Genomic DNA, 19,168 nt, shown 5'->3' with positions numbered 1-19,168 from the left:
TCTATGACCGCACTCGCATATGAGAGGTTCCACGTGCGGGAGATCACTATCTGATGCTTAAATCCACCTCATCTGCAACCCCTTTCAAGTATTGCACTTCTTCATCCCTTTCCTCCTTTTGGGGGCAACGCTTAAGATGCGTGAGTACTTCTTCAGCTTCGAGCGATGCTGATGAAAATCACGTGGGAGCCTGCAACGCATCCTTGGCACCTTATCGCATTTCGGATCGTCGCCACAAAATTGATACGGAGCGGGTTGTGGCGAAGCGGCGGCTATGTGACACCTTATGCCACCTGCAGGCCGTTTGACGGCTTCCGGCTGGACGGGGAACAGAGGAATTGCTTGAGTATCTGCAGGATGGATCGAAAGAGAAGCACTTGGGGTTCCTCAAGACCCTGTGGCAATATCGATTCCAGAAAGGCCTGTGTCCTGTATCTTCTTTCTTTTTCTTTTTCCGTGCTCTCATAGCTCCATTTTCGGGTTGTTCCATGTATTAAAGTATGGAGCATAGGAAGACTCTCTGCAGGCATCCGCTATTCGCGAGGTCTAAGCTAATCCCGGTCGGCCTAGCTTGTAAAAATTTCACTAATTGATCCGTTGCAGCCCTCTGTAGTACCAGATCCAGTCTCTTCACAGTCATGGAGGTCATTAGTTGCGACCCTATACTGGATCCCTGTTCCACAGCCTGGGAAAGCATTTCCTGTAGAAGGAATGGATTGAAGCACGACCACTGTATGAGTCTACCACACTCAAGACGCATTGACACGGCCAAAAACTAGTCACCCTACGTCTCAGACCCTTCCCCCCTTGTTCGTTGGGGCCAGATGTGCATGAATCTGTCGGGTAGTCCGCAGCAGAAAAGGCGACAAGAAGGAAGGACGTCAAGTTTAGGTATGAGCTGGCACTCTACGCTTTCACCTCATGATAGTTCACCTTGAATGACCTGGTGCATCTTCTCTCTTGCTCAGTGGTCCCGCGTTTCCTTTCTTTTTGCTTTTTCTTTTTTCTTTGTCTTTGGAATACCTGTCAATTTCTGGGGCTCTTTCTGGCTTCTATCTCTTTATTTTTGCATTTACTCTCCACAATTCTGGTCTACTCTTCCCTGTATCTGACGGGGCCATCCCCTCATCAGTGCGCTTGATCTTTCTCTCTCTCGTGTGCCAGTCTTACACCTTATTAAACTCTATTACTATTATCTCTTCTCTGTGGATATTATCTTCTGATGTCAGTTCAACAAGGTCGTGTGGAGTTTCAAAACAGCCTGTGATTGACATTAGCTGTCTTAAGACTAGACAATATGTTTCACTCCAATCCTTCCTACGATTTACCCGCAAACTACTCTGACCATCAAGCTTATCATCATTACTCTTCACAGCCGTCACAATCATCATCCCCCTCTTCTGATGGCTCTTTAGCAGAGAATCCTGATAATTCCAATCCCTGCTCGATAGTGTGGGTGAACTCAAGTTCAAGCAGCCCAGAGACCCTGGAGACAGCATTCACTTTTCCTGACCCATGGGCGCTCAGTACGACTCAGGTTTATCCCCTCAGTGCTTCTACTTCACCGCTGGAAGCTCCAAAAGATGGAAATCTTTATCTATTTTCATACTGTGATGAAGGGACGTCTCATACGATAGCGCCCTACACCAGACCGGACCATGCAGAAATTCCGTTGGGATACCCTCGTGCGACTGAAAGTCCGTCGGACTGGATTCATGGAGTAGAGGGCCACGGTCGCAATGGCCCTGATTCTCAGATCTACCTTACGCCTTCACCAACCGCTGAATACTTTCCACAACACTCTGAGACGATGCATATCACGCCCTCTCCTGCAACAAGGTCAGCTATGTCTTCCAATTCTTCACAACATGTCAATCGGGAGAGAACAGAAGTTGAGCGAGAAATCGAGCGTAATGACGCAGGAAAGAATTCAATTCCAGACGACAGTGGTCCCACAGACCTTCCCTATTCTCATTTGATCGCGGAAGCTCTCAAGACCGCCCCTGATAGGAAGCGTACACTTCAAGAGATTTACAGCTGGTTCGAGCAAAATACAAGCAAAGGGAGAGATCAACGCTCAAAAGGATGGCAGAACAGTATCCGGCACAATCTCTCAATGAATGCGGTATGTAATCCCACAGATCTCCATGGTTTTACCTTTTCTTTGTTTTGATCTCTGTTGGAGTTGCGTGCTAAGATCTGACATTGACTCGCAGGGATTTGAAGCCGTGAGGGTAGAATCTCCCAATGGCAAAAAGGCCGTGAATTACTGGCGCCTCACGGACGAGGCATACAGGAAAGGCATCCAGTCGACTACCCGGTACAGGAAGCAAGCGAATCATAAGAGGCCTTTGGGCTCGGATCCGCCGGCTCCCCAGCGCCAACGATCTGGGGCCAAAGGAGGGAAGGCGACCAAGATTGCAGCCAAGTATCGCGGCCAGATATTTTTGATGACAGGCGGCCAGCAGGACGCTGCACAAAGGGAACGACTGTATCTGCATCCCGCCCCTCTGCAGCTGCAGCAGCAGCTACCGTCACAGATGGTGAATCGCCCTCCGTACCTTCGCGCAGCTACTTCTGTGGCGACAGTGTCACCAACCCGTGCGTCGGGTCCGGCCACGCTGATGTATCGACCGTCGGCGGAACAGTACAATTCGGGTAGCGTTATTGGCTGCACGGAAGCCCCCTCCCTGTACCCCTATGTTCTATGACATGGCGGGGCCTAGCGAAGAGTATTGTTTTGCATATGAAAGCGGGAATGGAGGTTCCCCCATTGATTACCTACAGTTAATAACCATGGCTAGTGGACCGGCGCGGAACCCTCATCAGATCTTCAGCTCACAATTTCTGGACTATTGAGAGAGAGTGGGCCACAGTCAACCAGATTTTCGAGACACCAGGGCCAGTACTCTGATACTTGACTTGCACAAACTAAACTTGTACTGTAGCTGATTATTTTCAGTCCCAGCCAGCATTTGTTCATGATTTCATGTCGATGCATTTTCCTTTTTGCTCATCCTTTTTTCATTTCTGGCTTAGTAAAGAGCAAAAAAAGTTACTGGTGGGGCGTCGAAGATTTCGTATTTGTTATGTGTCCCGGTCTTATTACCTCTCCAGGCTGATTTGATTTGTCTCTCTATTTGACGTCGATCATGTGGACAGTAGTTGCAGACTCTGACGCGACGATGATGGTGATGATAATGATAGGGTAATGCCAGTTCCGAACAGACTCTCAGCATCCATGTCAGCTTGTCGTAGGACTCGCGTCATCGAGGACGAAGGATGCTGTCCGATGTCCTCCGTTCTCCGTATAGATCGTTCATCTACACGAGTCAGAACACAAAAAACAATGCCGACATAATACGTGCAGATAGAACGAGGCAGAAGCGATTATTCGGCGGAAGATTCAGCCGTCCTCGAGCTCATTTTTCAGCCATACAGTCGGGGGGCTGGTGTTTCTGCCTTGTGATTACCTACGCAAGGCATCTAATTGATAATGATAGGGAGCTAAGGTGCCATCTTCAAGGGTGTGTGCAGGTATGTATGTATGGAGTATGTGAAAATATGTAAGAAAATGTCCCTCGGGGGTGGTGGGGTCGATTGACAGTTGGACGATCCCTCATTACGCCAAAGACAGACGAGACGAGAAGAGACTGCGTTGTCATCTTGTTCGTCTGATTGAAGCGAGATGGAGATCTGGCGAGTCATCTCTCCAGAAGACCGAATATCTCCAGCGCGCTAGATGACCCTAACGCTCTAAGCACGTACCATTGGGGTTTTAGCGCAGAAAATTAAACTCTGCCAGAAGGCACTATCAAAAGTACCATACAAATGCCTAACTGACAGGTCCCCAGAGAGAGATAGATAGAGTCTACATAAGTTGATGTTAGAGTCTGACGGTTCATGTATGTAAATGCTGTCAGCCTGTCACATTTGATTCGAGCTGGGATGTAGCTCCTTACTCTCTCATATCTCGCCTTTGTGGATGTCAATCTGCCACTGTAATGCAGCCAAGCCCAATGGCGCGCAACGACAGCGCCAGACAGTGTGACCGCTGTGGATTCTGAGTGGCTCTGGACTTGATTCGACGGGTTTCATTTCTCGTGTGCTCTGTTATTCGATGGTTCGAGTATGATGTCCGTTTTTCTTCTGGCGTGGATTGTACCGGATAAAGGAGTTCGAGATGAGCATCCACGTCAAATCCCCTGGGGATGAGTCGCCGATCAAGGTCATTAACATCTGACAATGAGATTCAAGGCCTTAGGTATGATGACACACTCCTCCTCAAGTAGTTACAGTGTCTCTCTACTTATCTGCGAGTTGGGCTGCTTTTTCCTGCAGGAACTTGCGACATGAATTCCACTGTCAAACTCAGCAAAGTGAATCGATCCATTCATGTCCATGAGTAATCACTTACTTCATGCTTTCAAAGCTTCAAAAAAAAGCCAAAAGAACGTTTTCTATAAAAATAATGGCCCGCACCGAACTCTAAGCTGCTTGACGTAGTCTACTTGAGGGCAATTGGCCGAGATACAGCCTAGCCCAGCCATTGTCCTACAACTACAGAAACGGATCATGATCAAAACGCCGCTTTCTCATCACCCTTCTATTGGCGAGCTGCATACTCCGTATGGTGATCGACTCTTGAGTGCTTGATGAATTCTACGTCTCCTTGAACTAGCATCATGGCTTGAGCGCCATGATCGGAGATTCAATGTGAAAAGAGTAAAGCAGACCGCGGTCTTCCTCCGTCTCTTTCTTTGTTGTGCATCATGTGGTTTATTATTGTTTTCCCTGCTTTACGGTGCTAGGGCTTATGGGATGTTCCTCATGGTGCATGCTGCTCATCAAAGAATAGAACATCATTCCACTTCGGACTAGCTCGTTGCCTTCGCAATTATGACTGGGTTGCCTGGATTCTCCTTCCACCTGTCCTCACCGGATCTTAAACGCCCGGGTTGTCACACCAGGGTTCATTTCCGAAAAAGCAGATCCCCGTATCAGCCTCTAGACTAGGTTATATTTGGTGCGTGCTCATTTCTCACCCCTCTTGCAGTTGCAGAGAATAGTTGCTAATGTTTACAGGTCAATAGGGGACTCAACGCCGTTTCCGCCATCCCCCGAGCATATGATCTTCTTCCTAGATCCTGCATCGGGACGTGCTTATGTGGATGCTATTATAGATCCTTCGGGGTATCAGCACGCAGCTACAGCTGGTTTCATGCATCACCTGTTCGGTTGACGACTGGTTTCCGTGTCGAAGACAAGGTTCTCACGAGGATCACGGGTACCTGGAGCGCGAGAAGAATGGGCTCATAGCTGAGTGACGTCCACCGCTTCCATAGGATGCCTACAGCAGTGTAATCTGTACAGCAATGCGCATCATGTGTCTGAGTCGAAAAGGTATACATATGTGATCTTTCTATGGCTGGTTACATAATTGACAGGTGACATTCCTCTGTCGATCAGCCTTCAGTGACAGAACTCTATCTACTGATAGAGTACTAGTCTACGTCCCACAGACGGCGGACTTACAGCACAGCTTCTTATTTCTGTCCGAAATAAATCCTTAGATACGCCGATTAGTGGAGATCGTAATGCCTTAAACGATAGATGCATGACTTAGACTCATGCTGACGGGGCCCATTGAATGACCGACTCTCTCCAGCCAGATCCCCCAAGATCTACGGAGTACAGCACAACAGTGGATTTCACAATCGTGGAACACCTTGTTAGACCCTCAGCTATGTACTAGCTCGCTGCATGCCGTCCTAATAACCGACCAGGATTCACCCGGTCTCGGTACCTGAAGGTACTTTGACGTGGATAAAAAAGGGATATTGTCAAAAATACATCGACACGATTTGTTCAGCGATGAATTCAAGGATGCGTGTATATGTACGACATCATCCACATCCCGTACATAGTTTCATAGTCTTACGGATTGATAGGATAAGAAAGAGCACTTTACCAGGTTGATAGTTGCCTTGTCGAATGGTGATCGTGATGGTAGACTTGTATTATTGATCACAAGGAGGGAGCTCCGACATCATTCATCCATCTGTGCGCTCTTCGAGAAGGGTATTGTTACTTCTGCCGCGAAGAATCTGGTCCTCCCTTTCACGTTTTGCCGATGTAGCACGGTGGTACCCGGAGCAGTAGGTGTCGGGTCCTAGTACATGTACGAGCAGCCACCCACTTCTAGAGATATATTATCGTGCCCCCCGACTCTCATTTCCACGCACTATGCTTTTCCAAATGTCAGTGCTGTGTTTGTTTTTCTTTTTTCTTTTTTTTTTTTGGACAATATTCAATATTTCGACTGGGTCCATGAAATCTTCTCCCTCGAGGAGAAATTGCAAGTACGTTGCATCGTGCTCCAACATATTTTTCAACAGCAATCGATGCCTGACGATTCAGGCTTCGCCACATCGGAAGAAGCTGGCAATCTGCCATGACTATTTAAGCATGACCATCGAAATCTTTATATGAACCCTGAACAGATGACTTGAGAGTCGTAAGGTAAAGGAAACGATTTCTTAATGACCAACGAGTAATCCGTAACTACGTTATATTCAAATGAGGTCGGCCTGCAGAAGTGGGAAGCTACGCGTCCGGACAGAGTGAAATGGTTCTCTGATGAGCGTGATCATTATTTCATCGCTGGATCTCTCGTGTATTCCCTCTGGACAGATCAACACAGTGACAGGGAGAGCTGATAACTCATGGTGAAAATGAAATTTCATTGATAGCCACGACCTTACAAGGTTCGCATGCTAGCCGTGTCTGTTCATCTTTTATCTCTAAGAGAACCGTACCCGGCCGAATTTTTCCATATCATTCGCTTCCCACTTTGAAAAAGACCAACACCGAGAACAAAACGTAATCCGTTTAGCGCTTGCCAGCGGCCTTCTCCTGAGACTCCTTGAGGACCTTCTTGACGATCTTCTGCTCCTCGATCAGGAAAGCACGAACGATACGGTCCTTGACGCAACCGGCGCAGCGAGAACCACCGTAGGCACGGCTGACGGTCTTCTTGGGCCGGGAGATCTGGGAGTATTCACGGGGACGGAGGGCGGGAATCTAAGCATTTCAATCAGTGATCCTGCTCATCTTCCTATAAATTGGCCAGAGGCGATCGGGATGTGCGCTTTCCGTCCCCGAACTTGTCATGTTTCGAATTGACAGTACGATCGAAGGACACCCAAAAAAGCGCACAGAAGACCACTTCCTAGCCAGAATTTCACTCGGGAGCACTCACGCCGGGGAGCTTGATGCCGCAGTCACCGCACTTGGGAGCAGTGCCCTTCTTCTTGATGTGGAGGTAACGGAGCTCGCCGCCAGGAGTCTTGATGATGCGGACCTTGTTGGACCGCGTGTTGTACCTGTAGAACAAAAACCTATCAATATCGTGCTTCAAGGGCAGACTCGGAACTGATGTGTCTCGTCGCGCCAAATATCATGCCATATGTCACTGAATTAAAGCGAACAACGCCGATGATTAAAGCGACGCAGGGGGCATAGGATTGTGAACTTCTGGGAGGGAATTTCAAACGTACGGGTTCCGTCTCCGCTGTATAAAAAAAAGGGAATCAGCATTTCATCCAAGTAAAAATTGTATTCCAGTATAAGAAACTCACGTATTGCAATCTGTTGTTCGCCATTTTGATTGTCCTTGAACCTCTAAAACGGTGATCAAGAGATTGGCGGCGGCGTCGTCGGTTGTCGTCGTTGTCCTCGTAGAATTCTCAAAGTCATCTGGATTTGTGTGGGTTTCGCTCGGAGCCCTGGAAGGCCGCGCTAGCGCAAATTTGGCGAGCTTGCGCTAACACCAATATGGACTAGCGGCTTTCCGCAGAGAGCCGCCACCTCTGTTCAAGCTTGCCCATCACCAAGAAAGGAGCCAGAACAGCGTCTTCCATCACCCGTTGTGAGAAGGGGATCGTTCGGGAGTTGGGATTTTCTCTTCGGGGCTATCATTTCATTCTTCCGACGCGAATATATCTTCATAACCATCAGTCTTGTGAAGTCCCGTCGGTGCTTTCGTCTTGAGTTTGATGATTTTTCTCGACGTGGTTTGACGCGACTTTGCTCCATTATCAGAGTCGGCTTAAGTCGAAAGCGTCTTTCTTTCATTAATCGCCATCACCATGGCGTCGTTGCCTCCTCCCCCTCCCCCAGGATGGGGTGCAGCCCCTCCTTCCATGCCTTTGGCGCCGCCGCCGCCAGGATACCAGCCCCCAGCGGATCCGAATGTCGCAAAGTTTGCTCAGAAGAAGAACGAATGGCTGCGGACGCAGCGCAATCGGTTTGGAGAGAAGAGGAAAGGCGGGTTCGTTGAGACACAGAAGGCGGACATGCCTCCGGAGCACTTGCGGAAGATTGTCAGAGATATCGGCGACGTATCACAGAAGAAGTTCAGCAACGAGAAGCGCAGCTATCTCGGCGCGCTGAAGTTCATGCCTCACGCCGTGCTGAAGCTGCTGGAGAACATGCCCATGCCTTGGGAATCGGCTCGTGAGGTCAAGGTGCTGTACCATGTGAATGGTTGCCTTACGCTCGTGAACGAGACCCCGAGGGTCATCGAACCGGTTTTCCATGCTCAGTGGGCTACCATGTGGGTGTGTATGCGGCGAGAAAAGAGCGACCGCAGACATTTCAAGCGGATGCGCTTTCCCCCTTTCGATGACGAGGAACCTCCCCTATCGTGGTCGGAGAATATCGAAGACGTCGAGCCCTTGGAGCCGGTCCAGATGGAGCTCGACGAATCCGAAGATGCCCCCGTGTACGAGTGGTTCTACGATCACCGGCCGCTACTTGATACCCCTCATGTCAATGGACCAAGCTATAAGAGCTGGAATTTGACCCTTCCGCAGATGGCAACTCTCTACCGGTTAAGTCATCAGTTACTCAGTGATGTGGTCGACCAGAATTACTTTCACATGTTTGACCTCAACAGTTTCCTTACGGCAAAGGCCTTGAATGTTGCCATCCCCGGTGGCCCACGCTTTGAGCCTTTGTACAAGGACATCGATCCCAATGACGAGGATTTCAGTGAATTCAATGCGATCGACCGCATCATCTTTCGAGCACCCATCCGGACGGAGTACAGAGTCGCTTTCCCTTTCTTATATAACACCCTCCCGAGAAGCGTGAAAGTTTCCTGGTATTCTCATCCTCAAGTCGTTTACGTCCGAACCGACCCTAACCTTCCTGCTTTCTACTTCGACCCTGTCATCAATCCCATCTCGTCGCGCTCTGTCGCCCCCAGAAACGTTACAGTCAGTCATGAGGATGAGATCTTTGGGCCCGGAAACAATGAGGACGATCTTTTTGAACTCCCACCGGAGGTGAAGCCCTTCTTCGCTGACGAGGAACTGTACACACCTGATACTGCCTCAGCGATCGCCCTGTGGTGGGCTCCTCATCCGTTCAATAAGAGATCAGGGAAGATGGTGCGCGCGCAGGACGTGCCACTCGTCAAGCAGTGGTACCTGGAGCATTGCCCTCAGGGCCAGCCTGTGAAGGTCCGAGTCTCGTATCAGAAGCTTCTCAAGACGTATGTGCTTAATGAGTTGCACAAGAAGAAGCCTAAGGCCCAGAACAAGCAAAATCTGTTGAAGACCCTGAAATCTACCAAGTTTTTCCAGCAGACGACAATCGACTGGGTTGAAGCTGGTCTCCAGGTTTGCCGCCAGGGTTTCAACATGCTCAACCTCTTGATTCACCGAAAGAACTTGACTTATCTGCATCTCGACTACAACTTCAATTTGAAGCCAGTTAAGACACTGACCACTAAGGAGCGAAAGAAGTCCCGCTTCGGTAACGCTTTTCACTTGATGCGTGAGATTTTGCGCCTTACAAAGTTAATTGTCGATGCGCAAGTTCAATACCGTCTGGGTAACATCGATGCTTTTCAATTGGCGGATGGCATTCTGTATGCTTTCAACCATGTTGGACAGTTGACCGGTATGTACCGTTACAAGTACAAGTTGATGCATCAAATCCGTTCCTGCAAGGACCTGAAGCATTTGATCTACTACCGATTCAACTCTGGCCCTGTGGGTAAAGGTCCTGGTTGCGGTTTCTGGGCCCCTGCTTGGCGCGTTTGGCTGTTCTTCATGCGCGGTATCATTCCTCTTCTTGAGAGATGGCTTGGAAACTTGCTTTCTCGTCAGTTTGAGGGTCGTCATAGCAAGGGCGTTGCCAAGACCGTCACTAAACAGCGTGTCGAGTCGCACTTCGATCTTGAACTGCGAGCCTCCGTCATGGCGGATCTGATGGACATGATGCCTGAAGGTATCAAACAGAACAAAGTCAACACAGTTCTGCAACATCTGTCTGAAGCATGGCGATGCTGGAAGAGTAATATTCCCTGGAAGGTGCCGGGGCTCCCAGCACCTATCGAGAATATTATCTTGCGATATGTGAAGAGCAAGGCCGATTGGTGGATATCTGTCGCACACTACAATCGTGAACGTATCCGCCGCGGTGCCACCGTGGATAAGACTGTTGCCAAGAAGAATCTTGGTCGACTGACTCGGCTTTGGCTCAAGGCTGAGCAGGAGAGACAGCACAATTATTTGAAGGATGGTCCTTATGTATCTTCCGAAGAAGCGGTGGCGATTTACACAACCATGGTGCACTGGCTCGAGTCTCGCAAGTTCTCACCCATTCCGTTCCCGAGTGTCTCATACAAGCATGACACCAAGATTCTTATTCTTGCTCTCGAACGCCTCCGCGAGGCCTACTCTGTGAAGGGTAGACTGAACCAGAGTCAGCGAGAAGAACTTGCTCTCATTGAACAGGCATACGACTCTCCTGGAACCACGCTGGCCCGAATCAAGAGATTCCTTCTCACTCAGAGAGCATTTAAGGAAGTTGGAATCGACATGAATGACAATTACAACAACATCAACCCTGTGTACGATGTTGAGCCGATCGAGAAGATCACGGACGCCTACCTGGACCAGTACCTTTGGTATCAGGCAGAGCAGCGCCACCTCTTCCCAGCTTGGATCAAACCTTCCGATTCTGAAGTCCCTCCACTGCTGACCTACAAGTGGGCCCAGGGAATCAATAATTTGTCCAACGTCTGGGAAACTGCCGATGGCGAGACGAATGTCATGATCGAAACGGAGTTATCCAAGGTCTATGAGAAGATTGATCTTACTCTCTTGAATCGTCTGCTACGTTTGATCATGGACCACAACTTGGCTGATTACATTACTTCGAAGAACAATGTGCAGCTGAGCTACAAGGATATGAACCATACCAACAGCTACGGATTGATCAGGGGGCTGCAGTTCTCTGGTTTCGTCTTCCAGTATTATGGTCTTATGATTGATCTGCTGCTCCTTGGTTTGCAGAGAGCCAGTGAGATGGCAGGTCCGCCGCAGAGTCCCAACGACTTCTTGCAATTCAGAGACCGTGCCACTGAGACAAGACATCCCATTCGTTTGTACACTCGCTATGTCGACAAGATCTGGGTATTCTTCAGATTCACCGCCGACGAGTCCAGGGATCTTATTCAGCGCTTCCTTACAGAGAACCCTGATCCTAATTTCGAGAACGTTATTGGATATAAGAACAAGAAGTGCTGGCCGCGTGATTGCCGTATGCGTCTGATGCGACACGATGTTAATCTCGGTCGCGCTGCCTTCTGGGATTTGAAGAACCGTCTGCCGCGGTCAATTACGACGATTGAATGGGATGATACCTTTGCTAGCGTGTACAGCAAGGACAACCCGAACCTGCTGTTCTCCATGTGTGGATTTGAGGTCCGTATTCTGCCAAAGATTCGCAATCAGAATGAGGAGTTCTCAGTCAAGGACAGTGTGTGGTCTCTGGTAGACAACGCCACCAAGGAGCGCACAGCCCATGCTTTCTTGCAAGTAACGGAGGAGGACATCCAGAAATTCAACAACCGAATCCGGCAAATCCTCATGTCCTCGGGTTCAACCACTTTCACCAAGATCGCCAACAAGTGGAACACCGCTCTTATCGCGCTCTTTACGTACTATCGTGAAGCTGCTGTCTCCACCGTCAATCTTTTGGACACGATTGTCAAATGTGAGACCAAGATTCAGACTCGCGTTAAGATTGGTCTGAACTCCAAGATGCCCTCGCGTTTCCCTCCTGCGGTCTTCTACACGCCAAAGGAACTGGGTGGTCTGGGCATGATTTCGGGTTCTCATATTTTGATTCCCGCCAGTGACAAGCGGTGGTCGAAGCAGACGGATACCGGCATTACTCACTTCCGAGCGGGTATGTCACATGACGAGGAGACCCTCATTCCTAACATCTTCCGATACATCATTCCATGGGAGGCCGAATTCATCGACTCTCAGCGAGTCTGGATGGAATACTCTCAGAAGCGGATGGAAGCTCAGCAGCAGAATCGCCGTCTGACTTTGGAGGACTTGGAAGATAGCTGGGATCGCGGTCTCCCTCGTATCAACACTCTTTTCCAAAAGGATCGAAGCACACTCAGCTTCGATAAAGGTTTCCGTCTCAGAGCCGAGTTCAAGCAGTACCAGCTGATGAAGAGCAATCCATTCTGGTGGACAAGTCAACGTCATGACGGTAAACTCTGGAACTTGAACGCTTACCGCACAGATGTCATCCAAGCACTTGGTGGTGTTGAGACTATTCTCGAGCACACCTTGTTCAAGGCAACTGCTTTTCCATCTTGGGAGGGGCTCTTTTGGGAAAGAGCATGCCTTGCCAAGGGGACACGGCTGCTACGGTATGACGGTAGCGAAATTGAGGTCCAGGATGTCAAAGAGGGAGATTTACTCCTTGGTCCTGACGGCGGTCCTCGCCGGGCTTTCAACATTGTGAACGGTGAAGACCGTCTCTACCGTATCAAGATTGATGGAAGTAAAGAGGACCTTGTGGTTACGCCAAACCATATTCTGGTTCTTCACCGGGAGAAGAGAGCGACTACTTTCGAGTCAATGCCAAGCACGAACGCTGAAGAACCAGGAAATGGAGACGATGACGAGCTACCTGAGGTTTCAGCAGCAGAGCGCTACGATACCGTTGAAATGACGGCAGCTGAGTTCGCCGCGCTTAGTACAGAAGAACGGAGTCGGTATCGTGTGTTCAGATGTCCTGGCTTCGAGTTGCCTGAGCAGTCAGTGCCGGTAAACCCGTATTTCCTCGGGCTTTGGCTTGGCGATGGTAACAGTAGGAGCACCACGATCTACAACAGTCATGGAGAGACTGTTCGTGAGTTCCTCGTGAACCATGCTGCTGAATTGGATATGTACCTCACATGGCACGGTCAACTTGGCTATGCGACTGTCCCGGATACCATTGAACATCGTCCGGTTGTTCGTCAAGCACGACAGACCATTCGGAAGCTACGACTTGCTGCTAAGAGTATCGCACAACCAGAAGTGTCTGAAGGACTCATGCCAAGTCAAGGTTCGACGGAAGAACCAAGCCAGGCTTCGACGATCAAACCAGTCCACCAAGCTTCGATGGTAGAGCAGAAAGCTGATCTCGATCTGCTCGAAACCGATAGCGAGGACGAGGAAGCCGACAGCGCTGATGAGGATGAGCTTGGAGACCCCGATGCTTCCGAATTTCGGCCGGAGCCGGAAAGCCAGCTATCCCAGTCTCACTTCTCCAATCGTCGGCGGAACCACCGCCTGCGAACAGGCCGTCGAGCATATGGAGATTTGAATGGCGACGAGGAAGATGAACTTCTTCACCAGATCGTGGAACAATCCGAAGGCAGTCGTGTTGACTCGCTCCCCCGGGCGCTCGACGCCTTGGGGGTTATTGCTCAAAAAGAAACAGGTCCTGAAACCGACCGGAAGCATATTCCATCGATATACATGAAAAACTCTCGGTCTGTCCGTCTTGCCGTTCTGGCAGGTCTCATCGATAGTGACGGTTGGTACGTCTATCCAGAGAATATGCTTGGCTTTGCCCAGAGTGAGCGTTGCCATTCCAAGCTCTTTTGGGACGTTGTCGCGCTGGCACGTTCTTTAGGTCTCAGTGTCTGGACCAAGCGACATATGATGTGGAACCCTGCTCGCACGGAGAGGTATCCCCAGCTCTTTGCCCAGATCTCTGGGAATGTGGCCGAGGTTCCTTGTCTCCTTGCGCGGAAGAAAGGCGTTGAGCGTTTGATTCCCCAGACTCACAGTTTCATGATCAAGGACATTTCCCTTGAACCTGAGACCACGGAGTGGGCTGGTTTTAGAGTCGACAAAGATCAGCTTTACCTGCGACATGATTACCTTGTCTTGCATAACAGTGGATTTGAAGAGTTGGAGCACCCTCCCTTTTTAATATTGTGGACATTTTGCTAACGAATATTTCAGGTCGATGAAATTCAAGAAGCTCACAAATGCTCAGCGGTCTGGTTTGAACCAAATCCCTAACCGTCGGTTCACCCTGTGGTGGTCCCCAACCATCAACCGTGCCAACGTCTATGTCGGTTTCCAGGTGCAGCTTGATCTTACAGGTATCTTCTTGCACGGCAAGATCCCCACTTTGAAGATTTCCTTGATTCAGATCTTCCGTGCGCACTTGTGGCAGAAAATCCACGAATCTGTCGTCATGGACTTGTGCCAGGTGTTTGATCAGGAACTCGAGCAGTTGGGCATCGAAGCTGTCCAGAAGGAGACCATTCACCCACGTAAGTCTTACAAGATGAACAGTTCGTGCGCAGACATCCTGCTCTTTGCAACAAACAAGTGGAACGTGACTAGACCTTCCATTTTGTTCGACACGAAAGACGTTTACGAGCCGACCACTACGAACAAGTTCTGGCTTGATGTGCAGTTAAGATACGGCGATTACGATTCTCATGATATCGAGAGATATGTCCGCGCCAAGTACCTCGACTACACTACCGATAGCATGAGTATCTATCCTTCCGCCACTGGTCTCATGATTGGTATTGATCTTGCATACAACCTCTATTCGGCGTACGGACAGTACTTCCCGGGCTTGAAGACTCTGATCCAGCAGGCCATGGCCAAGATCATGAAGGCAAACCCTGCCTTGTATGTACTAAGAGAGCGTATTCGAAAGGGTCTGCAGTTGTATGCGTCTGAAAGCAACCAGGAGTTCCTCAACTCTCAGAATTACTCCGAACTGTTCAGCCCGCAGATTCAACTGTTCATTGACGATACCAATGTCTACCGTGTCACCATTCATAAGACCTTCGAAGGCAACTTGACCACAAAGCCCATCAACGGTGCCATCTTCATTTTCAACCCTCGGACTGGTCAATTGTTCCTCAAGATTATTCACACTAGTGTTTGGGCTGGTCAGAAGCGTCTTGGCCAATTGGCGAAGTGGAAGACAGCCGAAGAAGTTGCAGCACTCATTCGGTCTCTGCCTGTGGAAGAACAGCCTAAGCAGCTCATTGTCACTCGGAAAGGTCTTCTAGATCCCCTTGAAGTCCATCTGCTCGACTTCCCCAACATCTCCATCCGTGCCTCTGAGCTCCAGCTGCCGTTCCAGGCTGCCATGAAGGTCGAGAAGCTGGCAGATATGATTCTGCGGGCAACCGAACCTCAGATGGTACTCTTCAACCTCTACGATGAATGGCTCAAGTCCATCTCTCCGTATACCGCCTTCTCCCGTCTAATTCTTATTCTGCGAGCCCTGCACGTCAATATCGACAAGGCCAAGATCATCTTGAGACCTGACAAGACGGTAATTACACAAGAGCATCACATCTGGCCTACGCTATCGGACGAGGATTGGATCAAGGTTGAAGTCCAACTTCGTGACCTGATTTTGAACGATTATGGAAAGAAGAACAACGTGAACGTGCAAAGTTTGACGAGCAGCGAAGTCCGAGACATTATTCTTGGTATGGAGATTAGCGCGCCTTCACTTCAGCGGCAGCAGGCCGCAGAAATTGAGAAGCAGCAGGAGGAGGCCAAGCAGCTTACAGCTGTCACGACGAAGACGCAGAATGTTCGCGGTGAAGAAATCATCGTCACGACCACGTCTCAGTACGAACAGCAGTCGTTTGCTTCGAAGACCGAATGGCGTACACGGGCAATTGCGACATCGAATCTTCGCACGAGAGCCAACAATATCTACATTTCGTCAGATGATGTTTCAGAGGAAGGATACACTTATATCATGCCCAAGAACATTCTTCGTCGCTTCATCACTATTGCCGACCTTCGAGTGCAGGTTGCTGGGTATCTCTACGGTAGCTCCCCTCCTGATAACGACCAAGTGAAGGAGATTCGGACCATCGTCATGATTCCGCAAGTCGGAAATACTCGAGATGTTCAGTTGCCCCAACAGTTGCCACAGCATGAGTATCTGAACGGACTTGAGCCTCTCGGTATCATCCACACGATCTCTGGCAATGAGCCACATTACATGACTGCTATGGATGTGACTCAGCATGCGCGGTTGATGAATGCTCACCCCTCGTGGGACAAGAAGACCGTCACGATGACAGTGTCATTTACCCCTGGATCTGTTTCCCTTGCAGCATGGGGGCTGACGCCCCAGGGTTACAAGTGGGGAGCTGAGAACAAAGACACCACATCTGACCAACCACAAGGGTTCTCGACCAGCATGGGTCAGAAATGCCAACTGCTGCTCAGCGACAAGATTCGTGGATACTTCCTGGTCCCTGAAGATAACGTGTGGAACTATAGCTTCATGGGAAGCTCTTTCGGCAGCGTCGAAAAGCGACCTGTCTATGTCAAGATTGATACGCCGTTGAGATTCTATGACGACCAACATCGTCCTTTGCACTTCCAGAACTTTGCTGAACTCGAGGACATTTGGGTTGATCGTTCCGATAATTTCGCTTAAAGCAAGTACTGGTGTTGGGTTCCCTTTTCCTTTCTCTATATTGTCTTATTGTCCCTGATATCGAGGCGTTTTCCGCTTCTTGCAATGTTCCACAAGCATGACCGAAGTGTTTTCTTTTCCCATTGATCTGTTTTTTTTTTGGGCGACATAATTCGAGCCATGACCAGAAAAGCGAGGAATGATCATCTTTATGCGATGCAGACTACAACTTGAAATGAATACTGGGGCCTTGTATGTACAGTAGTTAGTAAAATCATCAGTTGTTTGATTAATATTCTATGGTCGATCTACTCTGAGACTTGATTCGTTCTGTCGAGTTCGATGTTTGCTTGATTCTTGATAAGCAGCTCGACTATGCTCCATAGATGGATTAGAGACTTGTATCCTCTTTTTTAAAATTAATACGGGGCTTAGAAGGATTGGTAAAAAGGATAGTGCAGTCTAGTGCAGACAGACTCAAGACTGGACTGGGCTGGAAGCATCTTTAATTGGGAGGTGATTTGATTGTTTGACGATGGCTTCAGATCATCCCACCAACAGGACCCACGCTACGTCGACATTGACAACCGCCTCTTCCTGTCTATCTGTCTTTCTACCCAGCAGACTAGTTACGAAGCAACTCAGCCATTTCCCAACCTCCCGGCTTCCTGCTGTTCCATTCTGGCTCAGTCTTCTCGAAGGCACTAACGCCATTCCTTCCGGTTGGCTCCGGTGTAGACCGAGCAACCTCAATTTTCCTTTTTCTTGGCCAACTATTAGCGGTTTCTTTTGAGAGAGCGAAAATTCGTTTCACCATTGCCTCAAGGACTTTAGAACCAAAGTCAAACCAAAGTCAAAATCCATGCGGCCCAACAGTGTTACAGTAGTGAGATGCGGGTGGAAATCATCGATCGCAAAGCATGCCGAAGATTGCGATCATATCCACCAGCGTACGCCATGACAGATTCTAATCAACTGACAGGTCTAGCTTACTTCGCATACGGATTGTCCGTTAAACACACCACGTTGATGGCGATCTCCACGGATTAAGATAAAGCTCATGAGAACGACGGTTGACGTCCCCTCGACGAGTCACAACTCACAAGTCAACGAACGTACACGGACCACAAGCCTTCTCGGAAACTAGGCAATAGAAATCCGACTGTTAGTCGGGGAGGGCTTACCCTTCTCATTCAAGTGGTATTTTCTGATTTCTAAGAAACTCAGCAGAATAAACTCGGAGAAGCTCCCACGACAGTCCTTTGACGGTCTCGAACTTATGCTGCAGGGGACTCGGGTATCCCGTTGTTAGTTTCTGACAACCGTTTTGGCGAAAAAGAAAAAAGGAAAGAAAAAGGAAAATCCATCCAAAGAGAAGCAGGGAAACTTTCGACGAAAATAAAACAAAGGGACCTTTGGGTGGGTACATTTTCAGGTCACAAACACTAGCCTGCGTGAGATACTACATCTCCTGCTTGACAGCATTACCTCTTACTCTCTCACAGATTCGGAGCCTGGCATTCGCAGCTTGATTTCGTGACATTACCCCGAGGTCCCACACCATTTTTTGAGACCTACAGGATTTATAGACCGGGATCGTTCTCTTATACTCGAGTCAGAACGCTAGGCTGGAACTGCCTGGCAGGGCCACGGCCCACCAAACACCAGCCATGAGCTAGCTAGCATCCTTGCGCTAGTAGTCCTGATACTCTTGTCAACCCCCCATCTTACCTCGTGGGAATTTCGCCGGTTGCTCCTATGCGCTCAGCGCCTTTCTCATTGATTGGCCTGTCTTTGGGTGGAGTCTCTGCCACACAAAGTACCACCCTGTCTTGTCTCGACGGTCAACCAGGGGCGTTGGCTATTTCAGCCTAACCAGTCTACGACATGTTGGTATCTAAAGCGAATCCCTTTAACCCGACGTCCAGCATCCTGCTCATCATCTTTCGTATCCAATAGGTGAGCATTAGTTTATCCTAGCCCAGCCCTGGTATAAGTGGGCTTGACTGTCTCCGCTCCTGTTTGGTCCTGTAGACATACATGCATGGTGACAGAGAAGATAAAAATGAGACTCTGAGACTCTCTTTGTCTAGCGCAGTGTTTCAAGCTTAGTTGTTGATGTCGGTTTGCTTCCCGCCTTCTTGACCTTTCCTGAACCTGCTATACTGTGGCAGTCATCGGGCAGCCTGGCAAGGAGCAAATAACCTCACAGAGTCTTAAATTACCTTTTTCGAGTACAGTCGTCATTGTATGCTTTAGGTCCCATCTGCAGCTAGGTAAGCTTGACTGGAGACGCAGATCCATCGAATGGGCGATTTTCTTGCCTTGTGCCGATTCTGTGATGTATGAACTCCGCCTCTCTTCTACCATTTGA

General features: G+C 49.2%; 3 protein-coding genes across 3 annotated transcripts, besides 1 other annotated feature; 2 read left to right on the top strand and 1 right to left on the bottom strand.

Annotated features, from left to right (window-relative positions):
• Positions 1 to 1,515: 1,515 nt before the first annotated feature.
• Positions 1,516 to 2,711, top strand: NFIA_035400 (forkhead box transcription factor; the record flags this gene model as incomplete). The annotated part of the gene is made up of 3 exons (XM_001265868.1): positions 1,516 to 1,537; positions 1,665 to 2,125; positions 2,217 to 2,711. 3 exons carry the CDS (start codon positions 1,516 to 1,518, stop codon positions 2,709 to 2,711), a joined length of 978 nt encoding a protein of 325 aa, XP_001265869.1.
• Positions 2,712 to 6,272: 3,561 nt separating this feature from the next.
• Positions 6,273 to 6,301: a microsatellite.
• A 590-nt stretch (positions 6,302 to 6,891) lies between these two features.
• Positions 6,892 to 7,664, bottom strand: NFIA_035390 (60S ribosomal protein eL34; the record flags this gene model as incomplete). The annotated part of the gene is made up of 4 exons (XM_001265867.1): positions 6,892 to 7,083; positions 7,262 to 7,385; positions 7,560 to 7,573; positions 7,641 to 7,664. 4 exons carry the CDS (start codon positions 7,662 to 7,664, stop codon positions 6,892 to 6,894), a joined length of 354 nt encoding a protein of 117 aa, XP_001265868.1.
• A 486-nt stretch (positions 7,665 to 8,150) lies between these two features.
• prp8 (U4/U6-U5 snRNP complex subunit PRP8) lies at positions 8,151 to 16,815 on the top strand (the record flags this gene model as incomplete). Its single annotated transcript, XM_001265866.1, has 2 exons — positions 8,151 to 14,284; positions 14,340 to 16,815. 2 exons carry the CDS (start codon positions 8,151 to 8,153, stop codon positions 16,813 to 16,815), a joined length of 8,610 nt encoding a protein of 2,869 aa, XP_001265867.1.
• Positions 16,816 to 19,168: the final 2,353 nt, after the last annotated feature.

Source organism: Aspergillus fischeri, genomic scaffold, assembly GCF_000149645.3.
Source record: "Aspergillus fischeri NRRL 181 1099437636247 genomic scaffold, whole genome shotgun sequence".
NCBI lineage: Eukaryota > Fungi > Ascomycota > Eurotiomycetes > Eurotiales > Aspergillaceae > Aspergillus > Aspergillus fischeri.
This window is presented reverse-complemented; position numbering and strand designations above follow the sequence as displayed.